This window comes from Cavia porcellus, unplaced genomic scaffold, assembly GCF_034190915.1.
Source record: "Cavia porcellus strain 051 isolate PalLab524CR breed Dunkin Hartley unplaced genomic scaffold, mCavPor4.1 scaffold_11, whole genome shotgun sequence".
In the NCBI taxonomy this organism is placed as follows: domain Eukaryota; kingdom Metazoa; phylum Chordata; class Mammalia; order Rodentia; family Caviidae; genus Cavia; species Cavia porcellus.
Window position 1 is genome coordinate 30,919,632 of NW_026947494.1, and position 13,745 is coordinate 30,933,376.

Genomic DNA, 13,745 nt, shown 5'->3' on the forward strand with positions numbered 1-13,745 from the left:
CAAAAATAAACTTTTATAAAATACATGTCATTTCCCTATTTAAGAGCTGTTGTAGAATCCAGTATTATGAAAATGGACCCTGTTATCTAGCCGGTTTAAATTTGGATACCAAAATCCTAGGGCTAACTTGAACATAAATAATATAAACTCAAAATTTCTGGCTGCAGGAAAATTGAAAACAAGGATATTTTTAATGCAGTGTTGAAATCATATATAATCTTACTTCTCTTGTTTCTTTTAGTTTGTTTTTTTCAAAATAGAACCTTGGTATGTATTCCAGGCTGACCTGAACTTGCAGTGATCCTCCTATGTTAGCCTTCTGATGCTGGGACAAAAGGCATGAGATATTCTTTCAGCCAGTTATTTCTGAAACCAGTTATTATGTCTGCAGTGCCGAGAACTGAACCCAGGACCTTACACATGCTCAGCAAGCACTCTACTATTGCACCATACTGGCAGTTGAAATTAATCATTAAAAAACAAAGTAGTAGCCATAAAAATAATTTCTTTGACAAATGTACTGTTTGTACACTTGCTAAAAATATTTCTACTAAAATTGAACCTAAATTCTCAGATTTAGAACACTTGATATATGAACCCAGCTGAGTCTTTATTTTACAGATCAAAATGCATGGATAAAAATGCATTACAATAATCAAGGAAGCCGTTCTAATTTTGCTTGGAGAGATTTAAAATTCCCAGTGATGGCTTGTACTGCTGAGGAAGAGCTCATGGACTGGAGCTCAACCAGATAACCACAAACAGCATCCAGACAGAGATTTGTAAATCTTCTCCTATAAAAGAAACAATACTTGGTCAACTGTATATACAATTAGAAAACTACCTTCTATACAGCTTCTTCTCCCCCAGTTTCTGCTAATCTTACTTACAGTTCCACAGAAAACAAAAATCCCATGACTAGGTGAATGTCTAACACTGGACCAAAGAATAGGAAACCTAGAAGGCAGTCAATACCGATTTTCATTTGAAGATTATTACAATAAAAAGGAAGTAATAAGGGATGATTCCTGTTAATATTATTTATATTCCTTTGGCTTTTTCAAGAATATCCTGTGAAATGGGCAAACATTATTAAAAACATGTGACTGAAATGTCTTGGCCTGAGGTCACTAATTCATAGCACAATTGGGTGTGGTGATGCTTTATCTTCATTTGAGGAAAAGATTTTAGGCCAAAGGTTGAGAAATCTAAAAACTTCTTCATTTTCATAGGAGATAATGTGTATCATTTAAATGATTATTGATAACATATATAAGAACTGCAATCAACTATACTTCTTTAAAATTCCCTTATTCTTACATAATCTCTTTAAATTTTTTACCCAGTTACTCATTAGAAACATTTAAAAACTTCTACTAGAATATAATACTTAACTCATAGTTACCTTTCACAATTCAAAACTTGACTAGGATTCTGAACATATCTTGTCAGTAGTACATGGATACAATCCAAAAGGTGCAATGGCTTCTTCACTCTGTTCCAGAATGGATCCTATTAAGAACACAAACATTTTTGTAGGCAAATCATACCAAGTGATCTTTCAGTTATATTAAAAGATTCATTAGGGTCCAAACAAAATGTATTGCTATTAAAAAGCATTAAGTATAGTTATTAAATTATTTATGTGGCTATGGTTAATATTTGAACAAACATTGAAAAATATATTATGCTAGGTGTTTTGGTACACATCTATAATCCTAACAATTTGGGAGGCTGAGACCAAAGAATTGCAAGTTTGAGCCCCGACTGGGCAACTCAGAGAGACCTTACTCAAAATAAAAAACAAAAAGGGCTGATGGTATATCTCAGTGATAAAGAAAGAGTGCCACTAGGCTCAATCCTAAATACTACCATCAAAAATACATAAGTAAATAAATATTACAAAACACAGAGTCTGATAAGATTCAATGTGGTGAGAAAGATCATCAGGCACTGATATGTTTGATGAGGTTACATAGAATAAATACAGTATTACTTTGTTCTTTACAAGTAATGGGAAGTGGGTATGGTGGCTCACACCTATAATCCCAGCACTCAGGAGGCTGAGGCAGGAGGATCATTGAGAGTTTGAGACCAACCTGGGCTACAAACTGAGCTCAAGGCCAGCCTGAACTGCATAGCGAGACATGGCCTAGTGACTGCTTCCCACAGAGGGACACCACCTCTCACAGCCCATTCAGCCAGTAATATCAGGTGATTAAGGGAACACCTTCATGATCCAGTAAACACACCAAAAAGAAACAAAACCCCAGAAAGTAATGGGCTGAATATAGCTCAGCAGAACAGTCCTTGCCTAGCAGTACAAGTCCCTGGGTTTGAGTCCCAGAACTGGGAAGGGAGGGGGACCCCCAAAAAACTGAAAACTCCTCTCTAATGTGCTTATCCCATACACTGATTCAGCGTATTTCACCAAGAATAAAATGTTTATCAAAATAGAAAATACTAACATGTCGTTTTTCTCATGATATACAGCAGAGCAACTTTCATCATTTTTAACAGTCTAAGCATAATTTCCCACACACAACTATTTTAGCTTAACCCTCAACTGTCCCCCTAAACACTGAGCCCAGTGCAGCAGTGTTCAGAGGCAGCAGTGGGAGGCCTACAGGTTACTGGATCATGAAGGTGTTCCCTTAATCACCTGATATTAGTGGCTGAATGGGCTGTGAGAGGGGGTGTCCCTCTGTGGGAAGCAGTCACTAGGCCATGTCTTAGACTGGCATCTGTTTTCTCAGCTTTTCCCTTTTGCTCTGCTCGCTGGCCGCCATGAGGTGAGCATTTCCTCTGCCATGCCCTTCCATCATGATCCTCCTACCTTGAAACCAGATGATTTTGGGCTGAAATAAACTGTTTCTCCTTTAAATTGTGTATGTCAGGCATTTTGTCCCAGCAATACAAAGGTGACTAATGCATCAGCCATTGAAGCAAATCTCTGCTGCAATTCAGTTAACTAGTGAGAAGATGCTTGCAAACATGCAATCAAAATATTTCATTCTATATCTAGAAAAATGACTTACATAGTTTTATTTTAATATACTAAGTATTTTCCTTACCCGTGACTTAAATAGCTGATCATAAACTTCTAGTAGTCTAGGTAATGGTACTCCAATTTCATTCATAGTCTGTATTACGAAGCCCACATCCCAGTCCAAAGTACAAACTTGCTGCTCTAAGAAATGTATAATAAAATCTGGGAAGGGAAAAAGATCAGAAACTTAAAAAGTTTGAACTCTTGATATCAAAAGGTAGGCTCTAGTCATAACTAAGTACTTTCTAGGGAGAATCTAAAAATGAATTTTGCGCTCCAATCAATAAACATAGGTAAGATACATATGAGAACAGGCAAACCTAAAGATAGAGAGTAGATCAGTGGTTGCCTGATGTTGATGGGTGGGAAGGAACAGGAAATAACATGTTTTCTTTGGGGGATGATAAAAATGTCCTAAAAATAAAACTGTAGTAATGACACAACTCCATGACTATACTAAAACCAGTAAAACATACATTTTAAAGATAAACATACCTGTATGTACTTTCTCAGCACATGCAATGACCTAAGTTTAACCCCTACTACCACAAAAGAAAGGAAAATAAAGAAAAGTTGGAAAAAACCTCCATACTCCGAACTTAACAATTGTCTTAGAAAGGGTTACTGATTTTAGACATCCTGATTTTAAAATGTAGTGCCTGCCCCTCAGATTTATATTACTTACCATGATGGTTCTCTGTCCCACTCTCACTGTTCTGTCATAAATAAGACCTTTAATGGTAATGACCAAACTTATATTATGGTACCTGAAATCTGCCAGTGATGAGTACAAAAGTCCATGGGCAACAGCAATAACTGAAAAACTGGTATCACACCTATGTAAATTACAGTTTACCGTTCAAATACTTATAGTAAATAGAAAAAAAAAAGCCAAAAATCCTAAAATTTGACCTAGTTTGAAGTCCCTGGATGCTCGTTTGCTGTTGAGAAACTGACCGAAATAGAAAGGCCTCTTACATTCTAAAAAGTAGTTCAAAATTCAGAAAGTTTAGAATCTAATTTTTTTCCCCTGTGTTTTTGAGACACCATCTCACTATAGCACAGCTGGCCTTTTACTTGTGGCAAGCCTCCCAAGTGCTTGGATTACAGTACAGGCATGCAACACTATGTCCAGCCCAAAAATTAATTTTTTTTTTTTGTCTTTTTCAGTACCAGGGATCGAACTCACAACTGCTTGCTTGCAAGGCAGGTGTTTATGCCGCTGAGCTAAATCCCCAGCCCCAAAATTAACATTCTTAAATCAAATAAAAAATAACCTCAAATTGTGTACAATATGGTCCTTTTTAATTATAACAAATATCGCTTTCATATACTTATAAACATTTACTAAATGTGTATATAATGTGTGTGTACGTATATATATTTTCTCTTTATTTCTCTATTTGTAAAATGACTGGAAATGTTAATTTTTGTTTGTTTGCTTTTTGTCTTTTTCCTTTTTATTGGTACCAGGGATCGAACTCACGACTGCCTGCTTGCAAGGCAGGCACTTATGCGGGAAATGTTAGTTTTTAATACTATACCTAAACAAACAAGGTTTGAAGCTAGGTCTGGTGGCGCACACCTGTAATTCTAGTTTGGGAGGCTGGGGCAGGAGGGCCATCACAGGTTTGAAGTCAGCCTGGGCTACACAGTGAGTTCAAAATCAGCCTGATCCACATAGTGAGACTCTAGCCTCAAAAAAACCCCCAAAATCCCAAGAGAATGATTATAATGGTATTTCTGGTTATGTCTGTGAGAAATACACTATGTCCTTTCTGTCAAAGCAAATCCATTTTAGATTTAAATGACTTGGCCATCTACTTACTATCCATTCCTATCACCTTGACATCCTGCAAGAAATGGTGACTATGTGCTTTTTCCCAGATCACACAGTTCCAAGATACCAAGAACTGTCCATTCCAAACCACACTTCCCTTCTTTAACAACCCCCTGTATCATGATATATTTAGATATGTTTCTAAATATTTTCATTAACAAAGGGACTTAATATTCTAATTTATGGGTGTACTATCGTTGCTTCTAATGTTTTAGGAAAAATTGTAGCTTGGCAAATGGCTTATAATAACAAGCGCTATCTGTAATTACCATCTTTGGCTAAGAAAAGTTTCTAATAATAAAATTTTAATGTAACTACCTGGTATTTAAGAAGCTATACCCTGAACATAATAGAGAGCAACTGAACCATTTACAGATTATTAGCCATTTTCTTTCCTCTCCACCAACTTGTATTTGGTTATCAACAGCATAATCACTTAGCACAATCCCAAGAGTTGGTCAAAGAATATTTCATATCCAATTATTAACAAATACTGCTATTCTTTAGAGATCTTTCTTTCTGAAGAAAATTAAATTGCTGAGCTTCAATAGCACAAAAGACATTTTACATTTTACTCTAAAGATCTTTTTTTTCTTGTTTCTGTTTTTTTCTGAGATAGGGTTTTGCTTTGTAGTGTGGGGTTAGCCTTGAACTGGCTTATGAAGACAACGCTGGCTTTAAACTGCCTGCAATCCTCCTGCCTCACCCTTCTGAATGAAGAGATTTTAGGGATGCATCACCACCCCCGGCTAAAGATGATTATTTTTCAATGAAGAAAAATGGTCAAATGAAGAAAACCAGCGAAACAAAAATAACCCGTAACTTGGAAGGCTAAGAATTTGCAATAAGGCTAGGTTTCATAGTGACCTCAAGGCTAGTCTGTGTTACAGTGAGATGCTATGTCACAAAAACAAAAGCAAACCAAACAAATCTGGAAAACAAAACACGAGAGTACCTAGGGTTCCTGCTTACCTAAAGGAAAGAAGCGAGGTGTGCCAGCATAAATTTTGCCAAGGAGGACGATCTTGAGACTAAGAGCATGCATTCTGTCTGAGGAGCTCAATGTTACACTATCACTCAGTTCTATAAGAAAGAGACATGTCAGTAGAAACCCAACTTATTTTTAATGTGGAGTGTTTACATTAGCTGTTTAATTCGGTTTCAACACACAAAATACTTCTGAATTGATATTCACATTAATTAGCAAAGTCTATGTTTCTGTTAGTAACAAATCTCTCTTTTTTACTGGAGTACTAGTTGTAAGAGAGTCTAAAGAAAGAACCTCAGATACTCTACTAAGTAGAACAAATCATAAAAGTGACACATTCCTTTATTGAGCATCCTTGAAAATATTCACTGGACTCACTCTCTATAATCACCCCTCCAATACATGCAAATGCCCTCACTTACATTCTACTTAGGTGTCCCTTCCTCTACCAAGTCACTAAATAATGTATTCTAATTTACTTGTATGTGAACACTTACCTTTCTCTATGATATCTTGCCAAAGTGTCTGTACCAATATAGGATCTGAGTAACCAGCACAATGAATTATAGCAAGTTTACATTCTGCAAGTTTAAATGGGTCAGCAAATTCCCCATAAAGCTGTTGGGAAAAAAAAAAAAAATCCTAAAATTAAATATCCAACCAGGGTACAACATTCAGAACTTAACAGTGAAATACTCCTGATAAGGTAAGAAATTAGGGCATGGAAAAGCTGGGTGGGGAAGTAGGCATGATCTGTTAATTACAAAATCCCAGGGCACATCCACGGAACAGTTCCCAAAGCCCTGCATATAAATTTTGAGAACTCAAACAAGTTTTTGATATGATGTAGACCTGATGTAAGCCTAAGTACTTGGTGATATGAAAAGGACAGTCTGCAGAGCTTTACCAGTGTTCTCTCTTGCATGGTGTCCCACCCTCATGCTGTGGGGTATACTTCTTTTCCTACCTTTACTTAGCCCAAACTAGCTCTGCAGAGCTTATTTCTTTAACTACCTTTAATGAAACTTTGCTACTATTTGCACTTGTCTTGACCCATTCTTTATTTTTAACAGAGAGAACCTAAATCCACCTCCAAAAGGCACCTCAAAACTTGGTACATAATACTTCTTCAAAATTAAAAATAACCAAGTATTTTATCTAAACTATCTAAAATATGATATAGATTGCATATCCTTCAGGCAAAATGGTTAAGAGAAGTGTTTCACATTTTGAAATATATGTGTGTGTGTGTGTGTGTGTGTATGTATATATATATATATATATATATATATATATATATATATATAAAATCTTTGGGATAGGACCCAAGTCCAAACATGAAATTCATTTGTTTCATATATAGCTTTTAAATATGGCCTGATGATAATTTTACACAATATTTCTAATACTGTGTTTTGACTAACAGTGTGGTTTGACAATGAATTAGCACACAAGGAAAAGTATGGTACTTTCCATTTGTAGTGTCAGGTCAGCGCTCAGTTTCAGATTTCAGCATTATGGTTTAGGGTACTTAACCTGTATTAAGATAGGCATTACGCCAAGAAAAAACGATGAATGAAGGTAATTTTCAAGTATACTTTAGTATGTGTGCCTTGTTTTACTGGCTAAGAAAGGGATGCTGCAGTGATATTTCTTATTGAATTAATGTCTACACTGTAGGTTAGGAATCATGGAAATAATAATAAATTTCAAGGTACTGTAGGATACATGGAATTATGTTCAAGAGTAACTGAAAAAGGAATGGCTAAGAAGGAAACAGAGTAGGTGAGAGTTGCAGAGTTAAGCAAAGACAAGTTACTTTTTCCAAGGCAAGAAGCAGGGCCATTATCTCCTACATGAGGAGTTTTATATTCCTACATGAGCTGATAGGTTCTTTACCACTACTGGCCTGGTAGGAGCATCTTGGCCTTTTCGAGGAGTCAGACACAGCAGCTCTGATCTGCCAACCCACTGACAAGCTACCAAAAATGGCTTTTTTAAAAAAAATTTTATAGAAACTGGTTATTCTTTTCCACGAAACAAAACACAAAGTACAAAAACAAATAAGGCATTTCTGGAACTATAGGAACTACTCAGTTTTTTTTTTTATTTTTAAATTACCTTAGTTATATCCATTAGCTCAGAATCCAGTTGAGAAATTGCATCCTGTACAGAGGAGTGATGGGAATACTGCCGTTGCAGTGTCTCTTGTATCTGAAGTTGGATCCTAGCAACCTAGTTCAGTCAGAACACAGGATGTCTTAATTTCTTTATGATAAGTCAACCTGTATTCAAAAGAATGACCCTGGAACCTGAGTTTAAATTTGCTAAACTAGCATATAAAGACTTCTATTATGTGGCATCATCATAAGAGACGTCATCTCAACATGTCAGACACAGGAAGTGTACCATGGCAGACAGCTTTTGCTGTCCAGCGACGCAAACAGTTTTACTGGATTTCCCAGCTGTTTATACACGAAAGTACAGCCCTAAGATTAAATTCTCATCAAGGGATGAGAACAGAATTATGTCATACTGGGGCTATGGTTTTTGAGGAACTGAATGTACTTATAAACATTTCTTTTCTGTCCTCTATCAGATAAAGCAAAGGCCATAGAGAATGGCAGTATCAGAAAATAGAACTTGGGTACCTAAATCAACTATGTAGATGAAAAGTCATCTACTGAACAGGAATACCCACTTTATTTCTGTGAAAGGGAAATAGGTTCTTCACTTAGATGATCGTAAGTTCAATTTTCTCTTAGTTAAGACACTTTATTCTATGGATTTACTTACTTAAATACATGGTGACGGTAACATAAACTATTTGCTACTTGAACAGGTAGAAAAAACCTACAGCAATTCCACAGACAAAAGCTTATGAATTATAATGATGTTTCACATCTCAAGTACTGGTATTCTAGAAACAAAATCTCTTTAAGATTTGTACCTAAACATAAAAATAAATACAGATAGGCAGAGACTAGAATTAATAATGACTTCAATAGACCTATGATTGAAAATGTAGTTAACTATGTGTCTTCAATTGGACATAGATATAACATAAGTATCTTTAGCACTTACTTCCATTTTTTCTTCTAATTCATGAAGGAATTCACCATCTGCAGCTATTGATGAAATGGCAGTGGAACTTTTGGCACTAAGAATGGCTCGAGCAATGTACTCTAATCGTTGCTGAAGTGAAATTTCTGTGCTATGAAAGAAAACCTTTTATTTTAATTATACAATTTCTTAAGGACTAAAGATACAAATGTCAATTAGAATGCACTATTTTAAACCTAATCAACCAAAAGGTCATCTGAAATTTGAAAAAATTAGTAAGTTTTTGGGTAATAAATCTGTAGATTTCTATTAGGAGGTTACAATTTTAGACAACTAAAGAAGTGTTAATATCTAAAAAGTAGATTATAAACCTTCAGTAAATATGTGTATATATATATATATATATACACATATATATTGTTTTTTTGAGACACAGTCTCTTGTAGTGTAAGCTGGCCTTGAATTCATGGCAGTCTTCCTGCTTAGCCTTCCAAATGCTGGGATTACAGAAGACTGCCACCCATCCTGGCTTTGGTTTAATATGTTAAAACTTAGACCCTTGTGTATATAGTGGCACAGCCCTCAACCACTTGGCATACTGAGGCAGCAAGATTGCTTGAGCCCAAGAGCTCACAACCAGCTTGGACACATGGAGAGATCACGCCTATGCATACACACAAGGAAACTACTCAGCTTGGATCCTTTTAAAATTAATCTTTCTTATTCTTCTACCTTAACAAAACCTGCATTATGTTTTATTTTCTAAAAAGCACGCACTGGGAATCAACTCAGGGTGCTTACTACTATAACACTTGGCTAACAATGATTTAAAATGTTTGATAATGTTAATTTTTTCATTCTTTTTTGTCTTTTGTGGTACAGGGGATTGAACTCAGTAATTTTCCATATCTGTAGCCCTGTGCAATTTGAAAAGGATTTCACTAAATTGCCCAGGCTTGAACTTACAATCCTCCTGAGCAGCTGAGATGACAGACATCTGCCACTATGCTACTAATGTTATCTTCATTGTACAAACTATACATCAACTAAGGCCTGTACTAGAAATACCCAATGAGGCCTTTAAGAACCTAATTTCCTTTCCTTTCCTTCCTTTCCCTTTCCCTTTCCATTCCATTCTACCAAAACCAACCAAAATCTCTTCAACTTTTGCATGTGAGGTAGAAAAAATTCAAATGACTATTAGAACTAAGGAGGACAAAAAAACCAAGAAATCTTTGGGTCCAATGAAAACACCTACAATACCCACCAGGAATGCTGGTGCATGCCTATAATCACAGCACTTGGGAGACTGAGGCAGGAGGATCACTACACATTCAAGGCCAACCAGGGCTACAAAGTTAATTCAAGTGAACTGCACAGTGAAACCATTTTTAAAAAAGTCAAAAAGAAAGAAAGAAAACACCTACAACAGCACACCTGAATGTAGAGACTGATACACATCAATACTTTCTGTGTGTTGTAACTGAACATTTTTTGGGAGGATCTGAACTTTGGGTAGGATACAAAGTTTTCTTGAGTAAGACTAATCCAAAGGTCCTGGACATGCTAAGTACATGTACTACCAGTGAGACAGGTAGATACACAGGCAGGATGGCCTCAAACTCCTGCTCAGATGATCCGCATATCTCAATCTCCTTAGGAGCTGGATCTATAAATACATGACACCACATCTGGCCACATAAGTAAACTCTTTAAACAACCATTCTTATCTGTACGACCTAATATCACCCTGCCTTAATACTCTGTCTTCCTGCCTTAACTAATACCCAGTTTTCAGAAATAGTACTTGTATAGTATTATTAAACAAAAAATTCTACATGAAAACAGTGGGACAAATTAATGCTCTGCCCTGTATTTTATTAAATGGCCTTTGATACTGTAATCTCATTGGAAACTCATGCTTATCTTAATAGGTTTCTTAATGCTCTAAAACATTACGCTAATTTAAACCAATGTGAGGACAGATGAAATGTGCCTAGAATTAGTAAAACATTTAAAATGACAACACCATTGTAAGATAGCCTTTGCTCTTTTAAGTAAGAATGATAATCGCCGGGGATTTAGCTCAGTGGCATAAGCGCCTGCCAGGCAAGCGTGAGAGCATGAGTTAGATCCCTGGTACTAAAAAAAGAAAAGAACAGAACGACAATCAACTGTTGTCACTAGGAGTCTAAAGGCATGGTTTAGAGTAGTTACTTTGAATAAAGATGACAAAATGAGTATTGTTTTAATGCCTCCCATATAGCATTAAGAAAACTAAAGTTTAGGTAAATTCAAGTAAAAGCCTAAAAGGTCTACTTATAGCTATCCTGAGTAAGTTTTATTTAATCTATGAAATCTGGATATAAACCCACCTACAACTACTCTTCAGAGTGAAAATATTATCCCATACCTATGCATGTCAGCCAATTTGGACAGAACACGAGCAGCACTACTAAAACTTCTGTTCTTCTCATAATACCTCCACAGTAAATCCATGTAACGAACTTTGTTTTGATCCACTTTGGCCATTCGGACTAGATATGGTTCCAGGAATGGAGAGGCAATCTAGGAAGTGTATAATTACTCAGAAACATTTTCTGACCGCTTAGCTACTTTTTACATAGAAAATATATTTGTAAAGCAACTACAGTTGTACTTTGTCTTATGAAAACAAAGAAAAATTATAATCTAATATAAATACCAAAATCAAACAGTTGTTCTAAGTGAATTTTATTTTACTATAATCATTGAAAATTTCTATAACAATTATACTAGATTAAAAATAATGTACCATTAAATTATAAAACTTTAAATAAACTTTGAGGACACAGGCCCTGATTCTTAGACTGATTTCAAAAGCACTCTTGAAATTATTAAATGCCATGTGTTCCCTTTATAGAAACTGAAACTTAAGTTTAGTAAAACAACATTTAAAGTTACACAATGACTAAATGTCAGAACTAAAACAAAGCTCAAATTTCCTAATTCAAAATCCAATGACGTCTACCCTACAATGTAAACTACCCTAATCACCTTCTAGAATAAGATTAAATCACAATCTACTTTGCTTCTTAGGAAAAATGTTACATATTTGCTTTATACTAATACTTACCAATAGATACACAAAGCAAGTGTGAATTTCCTTTATGTATACTTAACTCAATAAGCTATGCTATTTTAAATTTAAAAGAATGTTAACAGTTCTACTATAAAAATAGTTTTTACCTGTAGCAGTTTATCTGCAAGGTCAGCTTGTATCAGCCAATTATAGAGGGCAATACTGAATAGCTCATCTTGGGATCGTTGTGCTAATTTAATCATTTGTTCAAACTAAAATAAAAACAGCAAAATTAGCATAAAGGTTTGGTTCCTGGACATCCTAATATCTTGCCCTAAACTCCAAGCAAGAATAAAGAATTTTTAAATGGTAACTTCTAAGGGATATTCTTCCCCAAGATGATTACACGCCACTCCTATGCAGAACTTCTAAAAAAGTTTACTCCCAGAACTAAAATATGCTCAGTCCTTACGTGATGTCCTGCTTCTTCATTACTCAGCATATTGGGATCAGATGATAACACTGGAGGACCAGGTTTTTTGGGTACACTAGGAGACTGGGGAGCAGCCTTACTTTGATTTACCAGTTCTTGAAGTGTATCTGTAATGCACTTGTAAGCTTGTAGTCTGGGAAAAGAATGGAAAAGGGTCAATTACATTATTTAACCAGAAAGGAACTGATTTACTTTACTTAAATGCATACAAGAAAAAAATATGCATAAGAACTCCAATATTATATAATATGTAATATATACATAGTTACATGATTATTAAAAATAATACAAGATGGGTAGGATAGTACATGCCTATAATCTGAGCTACTTGGGAAGCTGAGACAAGAGGATTACCAAATTTGAGGCCAGCCTGGGCAATGTAGTTATATCCAGTTTGAAAATAAAAAAGTGCTGGGGATGTGTGACAAAGTGTTGCCTAGGGTGCACAGGGACATGGATTCAATCCATAATAAGGAAGAAAAAATTACAAAACCTACAGATGGGGTTTTAAAAACATTTGCAAGACTTTAAGAATTTTTCTTTTTCAACTGGGTATGGTGGTGTATGCCTATAATTCCAGCACTTGGGACACTGAAGAAAGAAGATTGCTGTGAGTTTGAGGTTAGCCTAGCCCAAACAGTGAGTTCATGGACAGCCTGAACTGTATAGCAAGACCTTGTCTCAAAAAAAAAAAAAAAAAAAAAAAAAAAAAAAAAAAAAAAATCAGACCAAAATTTATCTCAAGGTTTAAAATTAGAATTCTGCAACCCTGACCCCTGTATGGGAGAGCAGACTCACAACAGACGAGTGGAACCCCCCAGGGGCATCCCAAGTAAGCACAACACAGGGCACCAGCAGCAAAGAGTAACCATTTGGCCCAACACTGGATAAAGTAATCACCCAGGGACAGAAAGGAGCAACGACATACCACAACTATCAATATAAAGCCCAACAACCCACTTGAGCTCCCAAGGCAAAACATTTTGGATACTGATTCAGTATGTAAAAAATGCGTTGAAGACACTGTCTCTTCATGAATGCTACGTTTACTTGCACAACATGCTTAGTGAATGTGACTAAAATACATCAGACTATAGGCACTTCTGGCTTATGTTCCAGTTTTGTTCTTACTATCAGATGACTAGGTAGTTAAATGAATTTGTCACTAAACGAAGAACTGTATATAGTACATACATTACAGTATCGAGTACAAAGAAATGGTCAAAGCTAACTCCAACTTGATGACTTTGA

The 13,745-nt window shown here is 35.7% G+C and overlaps 1 protein-coding gene across 1 annotated transcript in view; it reads right to left on the reverse strand.

The window, feature by feature from the left end:
• Positions 1–591: 591 nt before the first annotated feature.
• The window catches only part of Nup155 (nucleoporin 155), a 61,237-nt gene continuing 48,083 nt past the window's right edge, over positions 592–13,745 (reverse strand). Inside the window, exons 26-35 of the mRNA XM_003470279.5 lie at positions 12,474–12,627; positions 12,169–12,273; positions 11,354–11,508; positions 8,962–9,091; positions 7,999–8,112; positions 6,375–6,495; positions 5,862–5,972; positions 3,075–3,211; positions 1,406–1,512; positions 592–794 (exon numbers count right to left, since the gene is read on the reverse strand). Coding sequence (XP_003470327.2) covers positions 656–794; positions 1,406–1,512; positions 3,075–3,211; positions 5,862–5,972; positions 6,375–6,495; positions 7,999–8,112; positions 8,962–9,091; positions 11,354–11,508; positions 12,169–12,273; positions 12,474–12,627 — 1,273 coding nt within the window. The 3' untranslated portion in view covers positions 592–655. The remainder of the gene's footprint in view (positions 795–1,405; positions 1,513–3,074; positions 3,212–5,861; positions 5,973–6,374; positions 6,496–7,998; positions 8,113–8,961; positions 9,092–11,353; positions 11,509–12,168; positions 12,274–12,473; positions 12,628–13,745) is intronic.